The sequence below is a fragment of the Danio rerio genome, chromosome 21, assembly GCF_049306965.1.
Source record: "Danio rerio strain Tuebingen ecotype United States chromosome 21, GRCz12tu, whole genome shotgun sequence".
Classification (NCBI taxonomy): domain Eukaryota; kingdom Metazoa; phylum Chordata; class Actinopteri; order Cypriniformes; family Danionidae; genus Danio; species Danio rerio.
This window is the reverse complement of record NC_133196.1, coordinates 42,277,373-42,300,850: the sequence shown is the minus strand read 5'-3', so window position 1 is coordinate 42,300,850 and position 23,478 is coordinate 42,277,373. Positions and strand designations below refer to the sequence as shown.

The window sequence follows — 23,478 nt, the reverse complement described above, 5'->3', positions numbered from 1 at the left end:
ACTAAAATAACAAAAACAGTTGCCAAACCGGGTTTTTTTTGTTTTGATTTAACTAAAATATACTTCAGCTCTTAAAATAATTACTTATATTACAATAACGGGAGTTTTAAAAGCAAAAACCATATCAGTTTATTTGAATTAAAAGCAATATGAGCATGCTTACAGTAACAGGTGTAGTATGTAGCCCCGCCCCCTGAGACTCGAGTGGGTGGGGCATTGAGCGGACGGACAGTTGAACAGTAAACATTGAGCTTCACCTGCTCTGCTCAACACGGAAATCACCGACAGCCTTATCACTGTCACACCGGCGAATAAATCATTAACCTTCTCACAGAATTCCTCACTTCATTGGTAAAGTTCTCAGCAGTATTACAGTGCGCAGCGGCTCTCTATAATGCCGGGTTTGGATCTGAAGTTTCTGGAGAGACCGCGCCGGAAGTTTTACTGCCCGCTGTGCGAGAAGCCGATGCGGGAGCCGGTGCAGGTTTCCACCTGCGGACACCGCTTCTGCGACACCTGCCTGCAGGAGTACCTCAGGTAAAACACCCCTTATTCTCTCTTTTTCACTCACACACACACAGGAAACACACAGGTAATCACACACACACACACACACACACACACACACACACACTACACGACAAAGAATAATGGAAATATATGCAAAGTCAATGTTTAACGCTCGCTGTGATGTGATGTCCACGTGACGTCCCTGTAAAAAAACTGACTGGACAGTAAGTAAGTGTTCAGACCAGAATATGATCTGGGTCACTGATAAATAATGAAAGAGGGAGAAAACAATGCTAAGAAAAAGAAGCAATGCCAGCAATGCTTAAAAAAAGAAGCAATACAAATAGTTAGAAATAATTATAGTTGTATTAAAATATTTTTATGTAGTTTAAAACGTTAAGTCTTTAAATCTGAATGCAATGAACTATAACAAAAACATTACTTTAAAATGTAGTTTCCTTTGAATAAATTTTATACGTTTAATCATGATGAAAAAGACAAAAACGTGAAATAAAAACTAATAATTATACAACAAATATACAACAAATAGTGCACAATAACTAAATCACATGACAAATTAGACATTACATAAATACAAAAAAACAAATAAAAACAAATATGTCATTAATATAAATATATTTTAATATTACAGTTTTAAATATACTGTATTTACTTTGAAACTTTAAAATATATGATGAATTGTCAAAGGCTCTAACCATGACAAGCAATGGCTATGATAAAAAAAAGCTTATAAATGTACTGTGTGTGTGTGTGTGTGTGTGTGTGTGTGTGTGTGTGTGTGTGTGTGTGTGTATGATGGCTCTTTAAATAATAAAAAAATACTCGAAAAGATGGTGCTGCCACAATACAAGCCGAGGCATAATTAATAATAAGTATTTAATTATTTGTTTGTTTGTTTAGTGATGGGCCATTGAATTAAAAAAGGTTAATATACATCAGAAAAGGTGATGCTGCCACATAACAAGGCAACATTTTTAAAAGAACATTTTTTAAAAGAACATCTATTTGTTTGTTTGTTTGGTTATGAGCCTTTGAGTTATTTAAAAAAATGTGGCTAATACTCAACGAAAAGGTTATGCTGCTAAAACAAAGCATAATTAAATTTATTTATTTATTTATTTATTTATTTATTTATTTATTTATTTATTTATTTATTTATTTATTATTTATGTAGTTTTAGTATCCAACAAAAAAACCTTCATTAATCAAATTTTTGATTGGAGTTTGTAAACTGAAAACATCTTCAAGTCACCATCTGAATTACAAATGTGTTTTTAAGAAAATTTAATAGATGTGTTTAATTGTCTATGTGAAAAGCATCACTTAAAAATAATTGCCCTTATGACAAGATACAATAAACTAACGCCAAACAGGCCGAGCAAGATGTCCAAGCCGCACTAAATCCCTCAGGCTACAGACTGTCTGTCGGCCTCTGAACTGACAGTTTTACTTTGCAAAGTTGACATAAAATTATGTGCTTTCCTCTGTTACATTTTAAAGTTTAAAAAGAGATGCGAGTATAATCGGACTGCCACAGAAATCTGCTCGTATTCTTTAGAAAGCCTGAAGGATTTTCTAGAAAAGAAAGTATGCAGTGAGTCAGTTTATTTGGTAGTGTTGCTCAACTATAAGCATGCAGTTTTGGGTTATGACCCATTCTTTGCATACCATCTTTTCTGACGAGTATACATGCATATATATCAGTCGCACTGCTTAAAAAGACTGAAACAATGGCAATCATTGTCTTGTGGATGTTTTCACAGTGACTGAAAGTCTTGTTCATTCACATTCAATCACGTACACGCTTACACTTAATTCACTGATTATATTCAATTGCTGTTTGTCAGACAATTCGTCCAGTGATTTAAAACATGACCATTGGGAGGTATTTAGGGGATAAATTACTGTATAATCCATCTGCTCTTTGAGTAATAGCTATACTGTTAGGCTTATATATAATGTGGACATATTTATGATATTAAATTAGCACATTGGTGAACATGATAAAGCATGCATCTGCCTTGAGGTGGCCCATCTGCAGTTCTGACTCACTGAGTGTCCTGAACAAGATAAGACATGACAAAATGTGTTTGTTTTGTTCACACTTTCTAAATTGTAAAACTTTGTATGGTTATTAAAATAGTTTATATTACATTTAGGGTGAGACAGTGGCGCAATAGGTAGTGCTGTCGCCTCACAGCAAGAAGGTCGCTGGGTCGCTGGTTCGAACCTCGGCTCAGTTGGTGTTTCTGTGTGGAGTTTGCATGTTCTCCCTGCCTTCGCGTGGGTTTCCTCCGGGTGCTCCAGTTTCCCTCACAGTCCAAAGACATGCGGTACAGGTGAATTGCGTAGGCTAAATTGTCTGTAGTGTATGAGTGTATGTGTGTGTGGATGTTTCCCATACATGGGTTGCGGCTGGAAGGGCATCCGCTGCGTAAAAACTTGCTGGATAAGTTGGCGGTTCATTTCGCTGTGGTGACCCCGGATTAATAAAGGGACTAAGCCGACAAGTAAATGAATGAATGAATATTACGTTTAAATTAAATGTATTCCTTTTCGTTGTGTTTTTCCATTAGTAGAAAAAGTCATGATTTGATCTTGAAAGAAACGTTAAGTTACTTTAAAAAATAGTCACTTATTGAATTTTTTTTGATATATAGTTTGCTTAATTTGCATTATTTAAAATGTCAATGTTATTTGTACAAATAAATAAATACATTAATTAATAATAAATAAATAAACAAACAAACAAATAAATAAATTATTAAATAGACATTTAAAGCAGTGGCGCAATAGGTAGTGCTGTCGCCTTACAGCAAGAACGTTGCTGGGTCGCTGGTTCGAGCCTCGGCTCAGTTGGCGTTTCTGTGTGGAGTTTGCATGTTCTCCCTGCGTTTGCGTGGGTTTTCTCCGAGTGCTCCGGTTTCCCCCACAGTCCAAACACATGCTGTACAGGTGAATTGGGTAGGCTAAATTGTCCGTAGTGTATGAGTGTGTGTGTGTGAATGTGTGTGTGGATGTTTCCCAGACATGGGTTGCGGCTGGAAGGGCATCCGCTGCGTAAAAACCTGCTGGATTAGTTGGCGGTTCATTCCGCTGTGGCGACCCCGAAATAATAAAGGGACTAAGAAAATGATTGAATGAATAGACATTTATGGCGGTAATATATTCTGTGTCATCATTAATTCAGTGTTTTCATTAGTAGAAATTCTTTATATGACAATAAAGGTTTTTTAAATAATGTAAATATAAAGTACATTTACATATTTTACTTGTAATAATGCTTCCAATAATAAAATGCACATATAGGATAATGTTTGAGTGTTTGTCCACTCAAAAATAAACACAGATTGGTCGTGTTGAATCCAGCACTGTTTTTTTTACGTTTTTTTTTTTTTTGCTGTGTTTGTGTTAGACTGCTTAATTTAAATTTTACAGGTTTATATTTTTCATTAAATAATTACAATAAACAAGTTTAAATTTTTTGATTTGTACTTTAAGTGAGCTACTGTATTACTATTAAATGAAAAATAAAACAAGACTTGAAGCAAGACAAAGACTTCTTTCTGTTTTTCATCTGAAATGCCATGATTATTTATTAATTATGTTTTAATGAATAATACTTAACAAATTTGACCAGAAATGATGAATTTTATGATCAACACTGTGGTTGTATAAGTTGCATTAGAAGCAACACATGTAATTTCTGTCAAACCTTGCTATTTTATAAAATGTGTATTAAATCTGGTGGCAAAAACTGCAACAACTTTCAAACAATTGGAGATCTATATTCAAGTCACAATGGCATTTTAAAAATTTGAAAAATAAGTTATCAAAAAACCAAAGGTGTGCAAGTATGTGCATGCCTCAAAAATGCAGCAATTGGATTTTCCATCTTCCTATGATGAAGCTCCTCAGGACTTTTGTGAAAAATTCCCAACAGGATTTTGAAATGACGCTGTGCTTCAGTGTCACACGTAATGGAAAGATCGCAGCTCTATTAATATATGTGGTGTTGGTCGTTCTGCTTCCCCATGTTGTGTATGTGAGGGATGATTCAGTGTCGTCCTCCTGAAGGCCTCCGTCAGCCTGTGGTGTAGGAGGTGATTCTCCAGTTCCTGTCAAATCAATTCCACTGTGAATCATTCAGGCTTCATGATGTGGAGGCTTCAATCGGAGGCAGTTTTTCAACCTAAAACATATCATGTAAAAGTTCAGCAAATGCAAATCACATTCTAACGCATTCACGTGTACAGTAAGTGTTGCTTTCTGTTATGTTGAAAAGCAAAAACACGTGGACAAAACAAATTCAGCATCTGAAAAAATCTAACTGAAAGACTTGCATTTATAGTGAGTTCCAGATTTGTTTTATTGCTGGCATTTTACACAGTATATATTCATTAACAATTTCCATATTTTTGTTGTGTTTTTCATTTACGTTTATGAATTGCATTTTGGGATATTGATCTTGGCTCAGTCCACTTTTGATGCCCAAAATTAAACTCTACATTTTAACAAAGTGACTTTTATTGACATTTTGTTGTAGTTTGAAACAATATAATGTATAAGAAATATTATTTGGAGGAATAAGTCTGGAAAAAAACAGAAAATGTACTTTCTGTCTATGACAAGGTTTTTGTAGGGTAATATCTGCTTGTTAAGTGTGACGTCACGCGAAGCGGCTTCCGGGTCCAATCGCTCTATTCAACTGAATGGGGAGACTTGTGAAATGGTAATAATAAACGTTTACAAAGCGATTTAATACTTTCGAAAATTCCGGGTCCAAGCCGCCATTCATTTGAGTGGAGAAATCATTAGTTTATGATCACGTTTTATTCCTATCACACATTAAAGTTAATTTTATATAAAATCATAGTGTACACAACAATCTCTGGGCTTGCTGCATAACAAATACCAAAAATTTAACAATGTATAAAAATATTAATCACTTTCTGGCCATCGGATATTAGGCATGGACATATATACTGCGATCGTGATTTTCGAAAGTATTATCTGCTTGTTAAGTGTGACGTCACGCGAAGCGGCTTCCGGGTCCAAGCGCTCTATTCAACTGAATGGGGAGACTCGTGAAATGGTAATAATAAATGTTAATAAAGCGATTTAATACTTTCGAAAATCACGATCGCAGTATATATGTCCATGCCTAATATCCGATGGCCAGAAAGTGATTAATATTTTTATGCATTGTTAAATTTTTGGTATTTGTTATGCAGCAAGCCCAGAGATTGTTGTGTACACTATGATTTTATATAAAATTAACTTTAATGTGTGATGGGAATAAAACGTGATCATAAACTAATGATTTCTCCACTCAAATGAATGGCGGCTTGGACCCGGAAACAGTATTACATACGTCACAAACATATGGAAGGCCGTTGGGACCAGAACGTCTGCAACAACGTGTTATGGCCCCAACGGCCTTCCATAACATACACGTCACCACTTAACAAGCGGATACAGCACCAAGCCGGACAATATCCGCTTGTTAAGTGGTGACGTGTTTGTGACGTATGTAATACTGTTTCCGGGTCCAAGCCGCCATTCATTTGAGTGGAGCAATCATTAGTTTATTCCTATCACACATTAAAGTTAATTTTATATAAAACCATAGTGTACACAACAATCTCTGGGCTTGCTGCATAACAAATACCAAAAATTACATATTACAATTTATAAATAATTAATCACTTTCTGGCCATCGGATATTAGGCATGGACATGTATACTGCGATCGTGATTTTCGAAATCGCTTTGTAAACGTTTATTATTACCATTTCATGAGTCTCCCCATTCAGTTGAATAGAGCGCTTGGACTAGGAAGCCGCTTCGCGTGACGTCACACTTAACAAGCGGATATCGCTTTAAACTATTAAAAATGTCAATAAAAGTCACTTTTTTGATGTTTTCAAGGTTAAAAGTTGTTGGAAGAAAGATCAAGGACCCATAATGCAATTCAAAAACTTATAAATAAAATAAATTAAAATATTATTAAACAACAGAAATTGATATTTTTTTACAGTGTAAATTTATAAGCATATTTTCTATGGAGATTCTTTAATGACAGTCCCAAAATATGCAATATAGCTTTCAAAATATCATTGATATTACTATTAGGATTTAATAGTCTGACTCACTTTTTTAATGTATTTCAATAGTGAAGGAGTGTTCACATGCCCAGAAGACCAGCTGCCACTGGATTATGCAAAAGTGAGTACTCATTAAAAATAGTGCTGTGCAAAGATGAATCGCATCCAAAATAAAGGTTTGTGTATACGTAATATTTGTGTGTGCTGTGCATAATTTTTATGTATATATAAATACACACATGCATGCATATTTTTGTTTATATTTAGATATAAAATGTATATACTTGTAAGATACAAATTACATCTAAAATGTAAATGCCTATGTAGGAGGTTCAGTGGTTATCACTGTTGCCTCACAGCAAGAAGGTGGCTGGTTTGAGTCCTGGCTGGGTCAGTTGGCATTTCTGTGTGGAGTTTGCATGTTCTCCTCATGTGGGCATGGGTTTCCTTCAGGTGCTCCGGTTTTCCCCCACAGTCCAAAGACATGCGCTATAGGTGAATTGAATAAACTAAATTGGACGTAGTGTATAACTATGTGTGCAAATGAGTGTGTATTGCTGTTTCCCAGTACTGGGTTGCAGCTTGAAGGGCATCCGCTGTGTAAAACATATGCTGAAATAGTTGGTGGTTTATTCTGCTGTGGCAACTTTTAATATACAGACTAAGCTGAAGGAAAGTGAATGAATAAATGAAAATATTTTTGTTATGTTTACTGTAGTTGAATGTGTATTATATACATAATAAATATATATTATTAAAAAAACACACACACACTTTTCTTTTGGATGCAATTAATCATGATTAATCTTTACCTACAGTTTCAGTTAGCAGCTGATTTGATCCAAAGAGGATCTTTCTTAAAACATCTCCCCTGTTAAGTGTAAGTGCCCCTGTTAGGCTATTTTAAAGGTTTGAAATTTTGGAGCCTCTTGTAACCATCCAAGGTTAAAATGCTTTCGTTTTTTCCCTGTTATACATTGCAGCTTCATCTTTTTCTCAGTAGCTGAAATAGTTTGTTCAAAGATAGTTTTACTAAGCTTCTCCTTTCTAATTTTCTAAACTGATCTGGGGTGCTTTTCCTAAACAATGACGTAACTCGCGGCTGAACTATCATAGTACGATGCATCGTTTGGGAATAGAACGATGTATTGATGAGTGTTTCCCAAAACCTGTAGTTTCTCTGTCGCAGATCTATCATTTTAACCATGTTAGTTAAACGAATACACCCATACTGATGCTCTAATAACAAACTTCTTTATAGAAGAACCCCATAATTTCTTTGTGCAAATTATATTGTTTTACACATTTAAAAAAAATCCAATATTAGTTTTGGTAAAACATGAACTCTTTTTCCATATTAATTGAAATATATGTAAACTACATATAGGGCATGTGTTTTTATTGAGAACATTACATTATTGAGAACAATATTAAAATTTATATTATATTATTATCAATTATTGAGAACATTACATATTCTATTCTAAAACATAAAATCACTTACAAAACGAACACATATTGTAATATCATATATAAATCACATAAAAAATAAATAAATAATGAGGCTATTTATTAAGAAAATAAATTTAATATTTATTATTAGGAAATGAAAAAAATCCTACTTTAATAATAATATTAATAATATTGATGATGTTGACGATTATTATTATTATTGTTGTTATTATTATTATTAAGTAGAATATTGTTTATTTATGTTTTGTTATATATTTTTTAAAAGTCTACTTTTACAATTTGACACATGCAAACCACTGCAGAAATGTTCTAACTAACAGGCCCATGTCATATACAGTACAGATACTTAATAAATAACCTACTATAAATTAAAAGCAAAAACGTATGCTGTGCTTTTTTGTTTTTACAAGCTTTAAAGATGTAACTTAAATTCTGCTTTTAAATAATAGGTCACCAATAGCTTATTTTAACATCAATGTTTTTAGTGCTCCCTTCGCAGTGCACTTTAATAAAATCAATGTTTTTAAAGTGCACTGCGAAGGGAGCGCTATTGTAAACATGAAGATCGCTAAAACTGAACTTTGAATTTAATTTAAGTATTTGAAAATACTTTGAAAGCAAATTACAACTAAAAGTGATGACTTTAATCCTTTTTTTAAAAAAAAAATCATTCCAAGTTTGAATGTTAGAATGTTCTAAGTGAATAGGGCATAGGGGGTAACTGGGAGTAGAACACAGCCAGGAACTATGTTTCTAACCACAGTTCCAGATGTGTAGCTGCAAGCATAAAAGTTAGCGACGCAGTTTGCGAATGTTCTTTCGAACAATGGATTTGGGAAATGCCAAATCAAGGAACTATGTTTGTAACAACACAACTTGCTACCTTACTTGGCTAACAATGGTTTTCGGAAACACACCCCTGATTGGTCAGATCATGACGCACTCTGTTCTGAGTGGTCTACTGCTTTTAGAACATGTTTGAAACCAAACAACCATTACACATCTGAATTTGAAGCCAATTAAATGACATAAAATGAAAAGAAAAGTGAAGCCAAAATATGTTCACCGTACCCTGTTGTCTGGCTGCTGTATATATATCACATTTAAATGAATGGAAATCTATAAATGTAAAAATTCTGTTATTAATTACTTGCCCTTATGTTGTTTCAACCCCCTGAGACCTTTGTTTATCTTCAGAACACAAATGAAGATATTTTAGATGAAATCCGAGAGTTCTCTTATCCTCCGTAGGCAGCAAATACAGTAATGAAATGTTCAAAAACAGTCAAGACCACTTCAGTAGTTCAACTATAATCATACAAAGCTCCAAGAAAACTTTTGTGTGCCAAAAAAACTGTAACTGCTTGCCTTTATATTCTCTCCTGCATCAGGTCATTAGGTCTTCTACATTCACTATGAGCAGCACGATCTATTGCCGTTAAAGTATGCAACAACCATTGTATTGTGCATAATAAACTTGCACCCTGATCTGATCCAGAAGACAGTGGCAAACAAAGTTGTTCTGACAGTTTTTGGCACGCAGTCGTTTTCTGTGAGCTTCATATGATCCCAGTTGAACCACTGAAGTCACATGGAATATTTTGACAATGTCTTTGGTTCCTTTTCTGGACTTTGAATGGCTCGGGACCTTTTGAAAGCTTTTGGATTTCTTCTAAAATATCCTAATTTGTGTTCTAAAGGTCTAAAACTAGCAACATGAGGGTGAGTAATAATTTTTTTTTAGTTTTTGTGTTAACTAACACTTTAAATAGACTACTATGCTTTTCAAATGTTGCATGTTTTACTCCAGTACATAGTCATGAATGTGTAATTGTCATTGCAGATTTTTCCAGACTTAGAGCTGGAACAGCAGATTCTCTCTCTGCCCATCCGCTGTATCCACAGTGAGGAGGGCTGTCGCTGGACTGCACAGAACAAGCTCCTTCAGGTGAAAAAACATGGCCTATTATGTACATAAAAACACAGATCTTAGTCATACTTGTAGAAGCTCGTACACACAACCTTCTGATTGCGGTTTCTGTATGGTTTCTGGAATCCCTGGGAAGTGCTGGCCGATTGTTCTGCATGGCATTTAACACAGTAAAAACAGCAGTCAGCCTATTCACTAAACTATTTTCTGCTAAAGAGTATGTGTTTTAGACCTTCATTCTCATTACAGTGGCATTTTTGAGGCCTGAAATAACATACATTTAAAGTGCTACTAAACAAAAACAACCTATATTAATGGGTTTTTTTTTGTAAATTTTAAAAAGTTTTAACTCACACAAACTGCCATCTTATTAAGTTATGACTTAAAAGTGTTTGTTTTTTTCATTTTATAGTATTTTATTCATGGTTAAGTATAGTAACCATGTTTTTTTTGGGTGCATTGACTACCATTTTTATAACCATAGTTTTGCTACAAACGTTAATACAAACGCAAAACGTTAATATTAAATTGTTCATTGTTCACAAAGTGACATTAAGAAGACATTCTGAAAGATCATGTGACGCTTAAGATTAACGCTTAACTATACTTTAAATGAAGTTTACCTATTAAAACCTAACATTTTAATAATCATATTTCTCAATAGTACAGTTTTTCTGCACTAGACTTTTAGAAAAAAATTTTTTTCAAAATTTTACCCAATCAAAGCTTAGCATATATATAGATCAGGCATGTTCAAACTTGGTCCTGGAGGGCCGGTGTCCTGCAAAATTTAGCTCCAACCCCAATCAGACACACCTGGGCTAGCTAATTAAGCTCTTACTAGGCTTTCTAGAAACATCTTTGCAGGTGTGTTGAGGCAAGTTGGAGCTTTAATCTGCAGGACACCGGCCCTCCAGGAACGAGTTTGGGCACCCCTGATATAGATGATCTAGATCAATGTTTCTCAACCATGTTCCAGGAGAACCACCAGCTCTGCACATTTCCCATGTCGCCTAAACCAAACACACCTGATTCAGATCATCAGCTCATTAGCAGAGATCGAGGGACCTGTAATGGGTGTGACAGACAAAAGAGACATCGAAAACATGCAGTGTTGGTGGTCCTCCAGGAACGTGGTTGAGAAACACTGATCTAGATGAACAAATCAGATGAAAAAAAAAATGTAAACAGAACTTAATAGTGTTGTAAATGACAAAATAATTATGAAATATACAGATGGTTCATCCACTGCATCTGATTTGAACAGCCATTTTTTTTCTCATATATATGCTCCCAATTTGGAAACTTAAAAAAATTTGGAACTTAAGGTGCTTTTCACCGCATGATAGAGCGCTGTTTGGTTTAGTACGGCTCACTTTGGGGCATTTTCCACTTCTTTAACACCTTGTACCTGGTACTTTTTAGTGCCACCTCTGGTGAGGTTCCAAGCAAGCCATCCCATTACCAAAATGTATTGTAGACACACTGTTCATTACAGATTTGTCACATTTTGGTAGAATCGTCTCCACCAGCATCACTGGGTCTGCAAACCAAATAGTTTGTTTGCACAAATAAACCATTTTTATTCCACTACAAGAAAAAGATGTGAAAAAAAAATCGTGATCAGAAGAAGAGGTCCAGAAATTCCTCTCGCTGGTAGGCAAGGAGCAAGCCAGAGCTGGATGGGATGACCCAGAATTAAAATGTTTTTCGGGGAGTAGAGGCAGAGCAACTATTTCGATGACCCCAACTAAATTGAAGCGGTACTAAACTGCAGAAAATGCAAACTGAGCTAATCAAAACCAAACCGAAGTGAGCCAAACCATACCATACTCAGCAGTGGAAAAGCAGCTTTAAAAATGTCCTGTTCATAACTAACACTTTGTAGTACCAATTGTTCTTGTATGACTTCACCACACGATTATTTGCTTAGCTTTGCTAGATATACCTGGATAGATTGATGAATGTCTAAAGATTTAGAACTGAATGCATGTGGGTCAAATGTTTTGTCTGATTTAATCTTTTTAAAGTTCAAACACTATGGCCATTTTTGTAGTTTTGACTGTCCATTTTTTGAGATCTGAAAGTCTGATCAGTTACAAAAGATTTAGCACAAATTTGATAACGAGTTCTCATCATGTCTTCAAAATCAAAACATGCTATAACCACCCAGATCTCTGTCCTCTCCTGCAGGCCCATTTGTCAGTGTGTGAGTTTAACGTGGTGTCATGTCCAAACCGATGTTCTGTGAAGCTGCTGCGTCGTGAACTACCCGAGCACCTGCAGCACGACTGTGCTAAGAGAAAACTCCACTGCGATCACTGTGGAGAACAGTTCACCGGAGAGGCATACGAGGTCAGACATGAGCATTTCTCACTGCTGTCTTACCATCACAGTCCTTTTTCATACTGTAGCACAATATTTGCTCAACATTTTAACATCAGTGTTGATAATTGAAAGCACAAAATCCAACAGCCATAACCCAACAAAACCTCACCCCTTTATGATATCTCCTCTGTAGTTACTAGATGCGCCCTTTTCTGCAAGGGACTTATTTTTATTTTTTAAATTGCTTAGTGCAACTATAAGTTTACTATATTTCAGTGATAAAAATGTTGGGATTTCTATATATCAATATCAACATGCGCAATGTTTAAATCAGGCTTTTACTCTGAGGGTTTTGGCAGCTAGTAATGGAATGAAAAGACAAATACAACACTCAAGCTTTAATAGTTTTTTTGTAATAGCCTGGTAATTAGTTAAAGATGGGAGTTGGCATCTATTCAATTTACAAAAGGGATTTTATGAATGTAGAATGAACATTATGGGCCCTATAATACACCCGGTGCAATGTGGCGCAAGACGCTGCGCAATAGTCTTTTGCTAGTTTCAGCTTGGCGCAAGAGTCGTTTTGAGGCGTTTCGCTACGCTGTTTATATAGCAAATGCATTTGAACTCATATGTGCGCCCATAGGCGTTCTGGTCTAAAAAGGAAGGCGTTCTGAGGCGCACTGCTGGCGCGTTGCTATTTTGAGAAACTATAATAGATTTTTCATTAGACCAAAACAAACCCGGTCTAAACTCCGGCGCAGAGTTGCGCCTCGCTTACGCACTGCTTAATACACACAAGAGAGCAATAGGCAAATATCTTTACATATGAAAAAATTTAATATTAAGGATATATATAGGATATAATAAGAATAGATATAGGATATAAATATAAAGGATTAAAATATTACAAAACATTTTATTTTCTAGCCTACATAAATGTGAAAAACCACTGCTTTTATGTCTTCTTCATCTCGGGAGGCTTTTTCAGTTCATTCATAACAATTTGCTTTTGTATAATGTTATCATTATTAGCAGGATTATTTATTATATCCATATTTATATTTGTTTTATTAAAAACAAGCTTAGATTTGTCCACCTGTCAGGTTTTAGACCATATGGTGCACAGCATGTGTTTTAGGATATAACTCAGGTTTTTGAACACACTTTGTTATTATTGTTCATTTATTCGTTTGCTGGAAATTAGAACTGAATTTAGAAACAGTTTTAAAACGAATATTTGCAAAAGCTTAACAATACTTAACAAAAGCAATTATTTATTTACAGACTAATTGATGTCTGTGCGTAAAGGTTTCCCTATCCAAGAGCAAAAGTGAAAGTAGATCCATTATCTCTCATTCTCATGCAGTAGATGCTCTGTTTAACAGTTTTCTTAACAGAAAAAACTGATCCAAAAAAAAAAAACTGTTAACTGTTTGCTACTGAAATGCTCATTTTTTCCACTTAGAATTACTTTACGTCCTGTAAATAGCGAATTCGCTTATGGCGCAACGCAGCTGGCTCTAATAGGAAATGGCAAAAGAGACTATAATTGGTTTATTCTCAAAACACACCTATAACTCATTAAGAAAATAAACTCAACCCTTTTATACCATGCACCACGACGCAAAACGGATTTTCCCGTCCTTAAATTAGCAAAAATGCGTTTTGATACGCCTTGAAAGCGTTTGCGCCCTGCGTTTTGCGCTCTGCGCATGGACCGTCAAAATAGAACCCTATATTCTAATAATTCAAATAACATGCAACAGTTATGGAAAAATACATAAACCTATGGGTTCAATAATGTCCAATTGTCAATTAGCGCAGTGGATATATTTTATGTAAAAATCAAACAACATACATATTCCGACCTGGACAGTTTAAAACATAAAAATAAAATAAAGTAAAAAATAAAATAAAATAAAAGCAAACAAAATAAGTGATCAGACTAAATGTCATTATATTTTAAATGATTAAAACATTTATTGCTGACAAATAAAGGAAGGCTAAAAAAACAAACAAAAGTACTCTCTAGCTCATACAGTAGGTCTCAAACTCAATTCCCGGTGGGCTGCAGCTCTGCACAGTTTTGCACTGTGCCAAACACAGTTGATGCAACTAATCAAGGTTTCTTAGGCTGTTTCTCAATTCCATGATGCAGAGAATGAACTTGCATGCTTGTGAAGACCGGTCTTGCCAGGTCACCTAAGAAGAATGAACACGGGAGAGTGCGAGAACACAATGCGTCCTGTGAGAAATGTGATGCTGCGTTCTTCTTGATGGTCATGTGACCTACATGCATTTTTGACAAAAAATTATGTAAACATTACAGCTTTCATACAACGATTTATAGCTTTTTTTGCCCTTTTCACTGTAGCCTCCTGAGACGTCGCCCATTGACATGTGTCCTCTGGACATTGCGTTTTCATGAATTTTTTGAGCTACTCTGTCAAGTCCTGTTTGACTGTTCAGAGGACATCCTGGGCTTTCTAGCGATATGTCATTTGATTGGCTGGCATGCCAGGAACCACTTCAAAAACTGATTTTCAAAAAAGCACATTTTATGGGAAGGAGTGAGGCATCTAAAACTTAGCTTTTTAAATGTTTTTTTTTACTATTATTATTGCATATATATTTGTTTATTAAAGTGTCAAGAACAATACATTTAGCTTTCATAGCTGTTGTGCTGTGTCACCACGACCATCTTAATGTAATTAATGCATGTTGTAGGAGGCAGAACTGAAGCAGAGAGTATTCTTTATTAGATAGTTGAGGGAGACTCTGATTTAGAGTCTGACAATCAGACAATTAGAGAATTAGAGACAATTAGAGAACGACAATCAGTTTTCAATCGCTTTTATGTTAAATTTGTTTTGGATTAACATCCTTTTTTTTTTTTGAGTCCGGCTGTTTTTCAGACTAAACTGTTTCAGGAATTTCAATACAAAGGGAAAAAAATGGCTTTTTTTCTTTTGTTTTTGTTACATTAATATTGGATTAGTAATTGGATTAGTATCCCTTTACATATATATCCTGTACAGTTTTGTTGTCTGAGTTTGGCAGTTGTTTTGAACTAAAATAGTCCTGTGCTGCACTACAGTGGACATGCTGTACAATTAAAAATAAAAACAAAATGAAAAAACTCTAATTTTAGATTTTTTTTTTAAACCCAAAAGATGTAGGAAATCACAGAAAAGAAGAAAAAATCTTCAGGTCTCTGCTTAAAGACTTTACAAATACATGTTGCACAATACAAATGAAACATATTTTATTACGAATTTCAGCAATTAAACACGCTTAATGTGTTTATGCCTTTATAAAGATTTTCATGTTAATGTTTATTTTCACCGTCTCATTTAGGGACACTGCTGAGACAAATAAGTTATGTCTCTGAACTTTAATAATAAATCTATATAAAATGCTGCGCTTCCCACCTCCAGTCGCAATGACTTCTGGGACTTCTAGAGCGAGCTAGGTGCTCAAGTCTGCATTGATGCGTCCTCGATATCAAGAACACATTTGGGAACTTTCATGCGTCCTCTGTTTTTTGTGGAATTTTTATATATATAATCACATTTAGCTGAACTAGACTCTGATGTCTGTATCAGATTCAATTTAACTAGAACTGCACCAAAATTCAACCACTACTCTACTGCATGCCTGATTTGATGGAATGTTTCTCAATCTTAAATAACGTTTAGGCTTTTTTCACTTTTCATCATCTATGTTAAGCTGCTTTAACACAATGTTCACGGTAAAAAGCACTATAGAAATAAAGATGACTTGACATATTTTCTTGTTTCACATACAGTTGAAGTCAGAATTATTAGCCCCCTTCAAATTTTTTCTTCTTTTGTAAATATTTTCCAAATGATGTTTAACAGAGCAAGGAAATTTTCACAGTATGTCTGATCATTTTTTTTTCTTCTGGTGAAAGTCTTATTTGTTTTATTTCGGCTAAAATAAAAGTAGATATTAATTTTTAAACAACATTTTAGGGACACAATTAATAGCCCCTTTAAGCTATATTTTTTCTCAATAATCTACAAAATAAAACGTTATACAATAACTTGCCTAATTACCCAAACCTGCCTAGATACCCTAATTAACCCAGTAAAGCCTTTAAATGTCACTTTAAGCTGTATAGAAGTGTCTTGAAAAATATCTAGTAAAATATTATTTACTGTCATCATGGCATAGATAAAATAAATCAGTTATTAGAAATGAGTTCTTAAAACTATTATGTTTAGAAATGTGCTTAAAAAATGTTCTCTCCGTTAAACAGAAATTGAGGAAAAAATAAATAAGCGGTCTAAAAAAACAGGGGGGCTAATAATTCTGACTTCAACTGAATATTGTTTAAATATAAAATTAGGCACATGATTCTAGGCTCACTTGTTATTTGACATTTAATCTGGCTTCTCGACACCACTTTACTCTCAGTAATATTTATTTAATCTTCCTTTCTGTCTTGCTTTAGAATCATCAGGGTGTTTGTCCCGAGGAGAGCGTGTACTGCGAGAATAAATGTGGTGCTCGTATGGTGCGCAGACTTTTGGCCCAGCACTCGGTTTCAGAGTGTCTTAAACGCAAACTTCCCTGCAGATACTGCAAAAAGGAATTCCTCTATGACACTATTCAGGTCAGTGCACTATATACTCTACCATCCTACTTCTGCAACATTTATTTACATTTATTATACATTTAACTGTTTTACCACTTATTAAAAAACAGCAATAACTCGTATTTGTCTGTTAGTGACTTAAACCACTGTGTTATTCTTTATTAAACTAACATGCCTTTATTTATTTTGCAATATTAGTGTTAACCACTTGTGTTTTTTTTCTCTAGTTAGCTTAATTAGCAAGTTAGGTGTTCTGTTGCATATTGATAAAAAAAAATCCTTAGAGGGCTTAAAATATTGACCTTAAAAACTGTTTTTTAAGATGTAAAAACTGTGAAAAATGTTTGAAAAAGAATCACAATTTCAAAGAAGTGCAAATAATTTTGCCTTCAACTATATGTGGTAATATTATATGTTTAAAAAAGAAATGTAAGTAAAATGGGTATCGTCCGGGATTTGCAGCCTCACCCTAAATACCCTTTGAGTATTTAGATGAGGCAATGCATTGCAAGGTCTTTGATTTATCTAAAAATTTCTTAATCTTCCATTTGCAGAATCATCAGCAGCAGTGTCCACGTTTCCCCATGCAGTGTCCTAACAGATGCGGCACACCGGGAATCACCCGAGATACTTTAATGGCGCATGTGAAGGAGGGATGCAGTACTGCTATGGTGCTTTGTCCATTCAAAGAGGCTGGCTGCAAACACAGGGTATGATCTGCATTTATGGATATTTAACATATGTCTTAGATGGGAAATACTGTGGCCATGAAATGTATCTGAAACTCTTATGTGTGTCAGTGTATTAGTGGACAATATATAAGTACAACAGAAACAAACTGGCATACGCTGTAACTATCCTTAGTCATGCTTTCAGTTAGCGACACCTAGTGGAAAACTTGGGTATGAGCTGCCAATATTGCTTATTTTTCAACTTTTTCTTTTGCTTTAATTTGTTGAACATTTCGAATTACAAGTTTAGAGAGGAGTTAAAACATTTATAAGATATTTCCAAAGTGTAAATGCTTGTAAACAATTAATAAGAATGACTATCTAATAAACACTGATGATGATGATGAAGACTAATAAGTAGCAAAGAATTCTGGCCCAGATTTGGCATAAAGCTGGCACAGCAGGCATTCATCCAGCACTGGCATACAGCATGTGGGCCAAACATGGCCCGGGTTTGGCAAAGGTGGCACCGTTTTTTAAGGCGGCACACAAGATTTGGGCCAGATGAAAAACATAGTATTTGGCCCAGATTTAAAAATTTGATAAGTGGGCCATGTGAGTTTGGCCAGTCTTGACCAACATTTAAAATACACTAAAATCATTTTTGAGTAAAGAAAAAAAATTCTACCAATCAGGTCACTTTGAGAAAAAGCGTGCCTATAGTGTGCCTAAAGCGCATCACTCCATGGGTTTATCAATTTCATTGCAATCGTGACACACCAACCTATCTGGCCCAGTTCAGGCCCAGTTATGAGTTATTAACTTGGCTGAGACTTGGCCCAGATATGGTCTGTGTTTGGCCCTTGTCTGGAAGCCAGATTTGGTCCAGTCATGTACAGTAATTCACTGCGGCATGTGGGCCAAGCAAAAGGCTGATTGTGTGGGCCAGAGAAATTTTGCTATGTGGGAAATAATAGTTTTTAACATCTAAACATTTTACTATAATTTAAGTATACATTTTACAGTGTATTATTATTAGTCAATACATAATCTAGGTAATAACCTACCCCTGATTCTAACATTTACTCATGTAGTAACCAGCACTTTCTTAGTTAATTGCAGCATAGATTAGAATTGCTGGAAAAAATTATATTATATAAAATATAATAGATATATATATAAAAGCTAGTGCCAACAACCAATGACATGACAGAAGAAGAAAGCTTCTCCATGAAAATCATTATTAAAATGGAGTCAAAGACAAAAACTGTGCTTAAGTTGTGTTCACCAACATTTCTGGGAGATCTAAAGTAACCAAACGCTTTTATGAGTTAAAAAAGACAGCGTGGAAGCACAGATTTTGTATTGTGTGTGTGTGTGTGTCTGTGTGTGTGTGTGTGTGTGTGTGTGTATGTGTGTGTGTGTGTGTGTTTTAGCATGGATGGTTTAGATTAAATGTAAAGTTTAAAATGCACACTGTTCATATAAGTTGGCTTTCAGTTCAATAAAATAACAAAATAATAACATTTTTGATTGTTATTAAATCAAGGGGGTCAATTTGAATGCTATATTCAAAACCAGTCCCCCCCAAAAAAAATCACTAAATAGGAGTAGTAGGGAATAGGTGTCTTTGTTCTTGGATTTGGATGGGACATGATTTGTTTTGTGGGATATCTGATATTTCCATTAACAAGCAGTTAAATCTAAATAGAAGGGCTTTTTCAAAATGACAAAAACAGATTTGGGACTTCTGTATGTATAATGTTTTTCCATGTTTCTCCAAAAGCATCAAAATCTCCAGCACCATATCATGTGCTCGTGTCTTCCTCTCTATTGCACTTATAGAGTCCTAAGACCGGGGTGGCTCGACACCTTGAAGAGGCTGCACCGACACACCTCTCTCTCCTGTGTGGCTTGGTAAACCGCCAGAGGCTGGAGCTGAGGGATCTCCGGCGCCGTATGGAGGAGCTCTCCGGAAGTCGAGACGGCACACTGCTCTGGAAGCTCACAGACTTCAGCCAGCGGCTGCAGGAGGCCAAAACCAGGACGTCTGGGTGTCTGGAATTGTTCAGTCCTGCTTTCTACTCTCACAACTATGGCTACCGTCTGCAGGTGTCTGCTTTTCTCAATGGGAATGGCAGCGGCGAGGACACGCACATGTCCGTCTACCTCCGTGTTCTTCCAGGAGAGTATGATGGGCTTCTAGAGTGGCCTTTCCCTTACCGTGTTTCCTTCTCGCTGTTGGATCAGTGCGATCCGGCGCTCACCAAACCCCAGCACATCACAGAGACCTTCAGCCCAGATCCCACCTGGAAGAACTTCCAGAGGCCACGGCCTGGAGCTCTGGGAAGTATTCGCGGAGGCTGTCTGGATGAGAGCATGCTGGGATTTGGCTACCCAAAGTTCATCTCCCATGAAGAGATGAAGAAAAGGAATTATATCAGAGACAACGCTGTTTTCATTAAAGCATCTATAGATGTGGTCCAGAAGATACTAAACTGAGTTTTGAAATCATTGATAAATAATGTGAAAATACAACACTTGCACTCATCTGTTCAAAATGAGGAGCTTTTTAATAACAAATGTATGTTTAATTAGGGTTTTACCACAAATGAAGGATTTTGAGATACTGTAAGCATGTGAAATGTGAATACATTATTTTGCTTGTCCTTTTTTTCTATTGTATGTTTCAAATAAATCACATTGACTCTTGAAAAGGCTAATGTGTAACATTCGTCTTTAAATCAACGGGATACACAAGAAAAAAATAAAAGATATGGTTCAATTCTCTAGTTTCTGTATTCAAATTTTATCATGGATTAAGAGATACTTTATGTAATAAAACCACAAATGTCTCTGAACAAGTCCTAAAAATGAAACAAAAACACAAACAACATTTATACAATAACATAATACAGAAATGGTGAGTGAGGGTGTGTGTGTGTATGTATGTATTTATATGTGCAAAGTCCGTGGATGAGAGTATATGCAAAATGGATTGTTCTCACCAGAAAAGTTTGAGTCCAGATAATTGTACCATCTTAAGTTGCAAGTGTCCTTTTAGGATAGTCTTTACTTCAGACCTGAAAGACTAACAAGTCCAAAAAGGGCAAAAAAAATCCACACAAATGATTGTCCCTCGCACACGAAAACAAGAAAAAAAGCTAGACCTCGGCAAACTCTTACTCCATGTGCTCCCCTGACTTCTTCAGATGACACTGTGAGTAATGTCCAGGTGCCCTCTATCTCCCCCTTGTGGTGAGTATGTTATGTGAATGTGTATATATTGAAAAAGATCGACAGAACAGGAAATAGAACGCCGATACATTCACCTCACCTCATCCCTTCAAAATAAAGAATCTAAAATAAAAGTCCATTATTCATTTGTATATTCAGAGCTTTAAGAACCGTGAGTATGCTTTACTGCCAGGCCTATTCACACATTTAATGAACATAACAGAAAGCATACCTCAATTATGTGGCAGCGCTACAAATGACAGTCATTTTCAAGAAAATGTTTATGAAATGAGGGCTGCATAGTGGTGCAGTGTGTAGCACGTTCGTCTTACAACAAGAAGGTCACTGTTTCGAGCCTCGGCTGGTCAGTTGCGGTTTCTGTGTGGAGTTTGCATGTTCTCCCCTTGTTCACGTGGGTTTGCTCCGGGTGCTTCGGTTGTCCCCACAGTTTAAAGATATGTGGTATATATGGTATTCTCTTCTCTACCAGTGTCCCCTTTGCATTATACAATCTAATAGTGTGTGTTTCTCTCAAAATATTCTTTCAATTTAGGCGTCACTTTAAACGCTCCAGGGACAGACGAGTCTTCGCTGAGGCCATCTTCCAGCCTAAACCACGACGAATGAAGTTCTGCACAAGACTTTTGGCCAGCGGAGAAACTAAAATGGTCGTGCCCAACTGAGTCTGGTTCTCTCAAGGTTTTTTTTCTTCACTCCCATCAGGTGAAGTTTTTTTTCCCTCTCCGCTGTCGCCACTGCCTCGCATGGTTCAGGATTGGTAGAGCTACGCATCGATGAATTGGCTCTTCAGTGTTTGAACTCTCAGTAATGATTAAATCACACTGAACTGAGCTAAACTAAACTGAACTGAACTTAAACACTAAAACCTGAACCACACTGTTCCAGTTACTATGACCATTTATGTGAAGCTGCTTTGACACAATCTACATTGTAAAAGCGCTATACAAATAAAGCTGAATTGAATTAAACCTTTTACCTCTGCATCGACTATGACCCCTATACATAATAATCATCTTTTTCTTCCTTCTTTCTCAGATTCTGTATTTTCTTTCTGGGAAAAGAAAGGTCTGAAATGCTTTGAAGATCTCTATATTAACAATGTGTTTGCAAATTTTTCAGAATTATCATCATTATTTAACCTGCTCCCCTCCCACTTATTTCGTTTTTTTTCAGATTAGACATTGTGCTTCCTCTCTGTTCTCTGAGTTTCCCTCCCTGCCTACAAAGTCTCCATGGGAAGAGGTATTTGAAACTGAATGTTCATACCAGTGGGATTATTTCTAAAATATACGCAATTATTTTGTCAAAGGATAATTCTCATAACATTAAAGCTATCAGGGCCTGGGAAGAGGAACTTGACGTAGAGTTTGAAGTTGACAACTGGAGTGCAGTATTGGACAATGTGCGCACCTCCACTTCATGCGCTAGACTTAGTTTTATACAATTTAAAACGATACACAGAGCTCATCTCTCAAAGGCCAAACTTTCTAAAATGTACCCCAATGTTTCTGATATGTGCGATAAGTGTAAACTATCACCTTGTAACCTTAGTCATATGTTTGTATTTTGTCCCAAGTTGCAGAATTACTGGATTACTTTCTTTAAAATTGTTTCAGATATTCTGGGGGTCAAGTTAGCTGTTTGCCCTTTAATCGCGATCTTTGGTGTTCCCTCTCAGTGTCAACCTTTAAACCGGAGACACGCTGACATTTTGGCTTTTGCATCTCTTCTCGCTACATTTACATTTACATTTAGTCATTTAGCTGACGCTTTTATCCAAAGTGACTCGCGAATGAGGACAAGGAAGCAATTTACACAACTATAAGAGCAACAATGAATAAGTGCTATAGGCAAGTTTCAGGTCTGTACAGTTTAAGAAGGAAAGTATTAGTAGTATTTTAGTAATTTTGTAAAAACTTTTTTTTTTGTAATTTTTTTTTTTTTTGAGTACAGTTAGTGGTATATCCAGAGAGGCAATTGCAGATTAGGAAGTGTAGTGGAGACTTAATAGTTGAGTTTTTAGTCGTTTCTTGAAAACAGAGAGTGACTCTGCCATTCTGATGCAATTAAGGAGTTCATTCCATCAACTGGGCAGATTAAACGTGAGCATTCGCGAAAGTGATTTCTTCCCTCTTTGGGATGGAACCACGAGGCGACGTTCATTCACAGAACGCAAGTTTCTGGAGGGCACATAGATCTGCAGAAGTGAGAGCAGATAAGAAGGAGCAAAGCCAGAAGTCACTTCGTAGGCAAACATCAGAGCTTTGAATTTGATGCAAGCAGCAACTGGCAGCCAGTGCAAATGGATGAGCAGCGGAGTGACATGTGCTCTTTTAGGTTCATTAAAGACCACTCGTGCTGCTGCGTTCTGAAGCTGTTGAAGAGGCTTGATAGAGTTAGCTGGGAGCCTGGCTAGTAGAGAGTTGCAGTAATCCAGTTTGGAGAGAACAAGAGCTTGAACAAGGAGTTGAGCTGCATGTTCAGATAGGAAGGGTCGAATCTTTCTGGGGCCTGTTTCAGAAAGGAGGTTAACTGAAAACTCAGAGTATTTTAACCC

General features: G+C 35.9%; 1 protein-coding gene and 1 long non-coding RNA gene across 3 annotated transcripts; one reads left to right on the top strand and one right to left on the bottom strand.

The window, feature by feature from the left end:
- The first annotated feature begins 255 nt into the window (after nucleotides 1-255).
- On the top strand, nucleotides 256-20,380 carry traf4b (tnf receptor-associated factor 4b). 2 transcript variants are annotated; one of them, XM_073934406.1, is made up of 8 exons: nucleotides 256-537; nucleotides 6,707-6,758; nucleotides 7,456-7,517; nucleotides 9,954-10,058; nucleotides 12,234-12,395; nucleotides 16,849-17,010; nucleotides 17,547-17,702; nucleotides 19,509-20,380. In XM_073934406.1, the coding sequence occupies exons 6-8, from the start codon at nucleotides 16,909-16,911 to the stop codon at nucleotides 20,163-20,165; spliced, it is 915 nt and encodes a 304-aa protein (XP_073790507.1). In that variant the 5' UTR covers nucleotides 256-537; nucleotides 6,707-6,758; nucleotides 7,456-7,517; nucleotides 9,954-10,058; nucleotides 12,234-12,395; nucleotides 16,849-16,908; the 3' UTR covers nucleotides 20,166-20,380.
- Nucleotides 4,101-20,920, bottom strand: LOC141379905 (uncharacterized). Its single transcript, XR_012396871.1, has 2 exons — nucleotides 20,672-20,920; nucleotides 4,101-4,723 (listed from the first exon to the last, which is right to left on the bottom strand). It is a non-coding gene; the product is annotated as an uncharacterized lncRNA (long non-coding RNA).
- Nucleotides 20,921-23,478: the final 2,558 nt, after the last annotated feature.

What these genes read in the sequence shown, in the direction of transcription:
- traf4b (XM_073934406.1), top strand. Translation starts at nt 16,909, where the DNA reads ATGGTGCGCAGACTTTTGGCCCAGCACTCGGTTTCAGAGTGTCTTAAA. An exon ending in TCCTCTATGACACTATTCAG is followed by an intron (nt 17,011 to 17,546) that starts GTCAGTGCACTA and finishes TTCCATTTGCAG; the next exon opens with AATCATCAGCAGCAGTGTCC. An exon ending in AGGCTGGCTGCAAACACAGG is followed by an intron (nt 17,703 to 19,508) that starts GTATGATCTGCA and finishes TTGCACTTATAG; the next exon opens with AGTCCTAAGACCGGGGTGGC.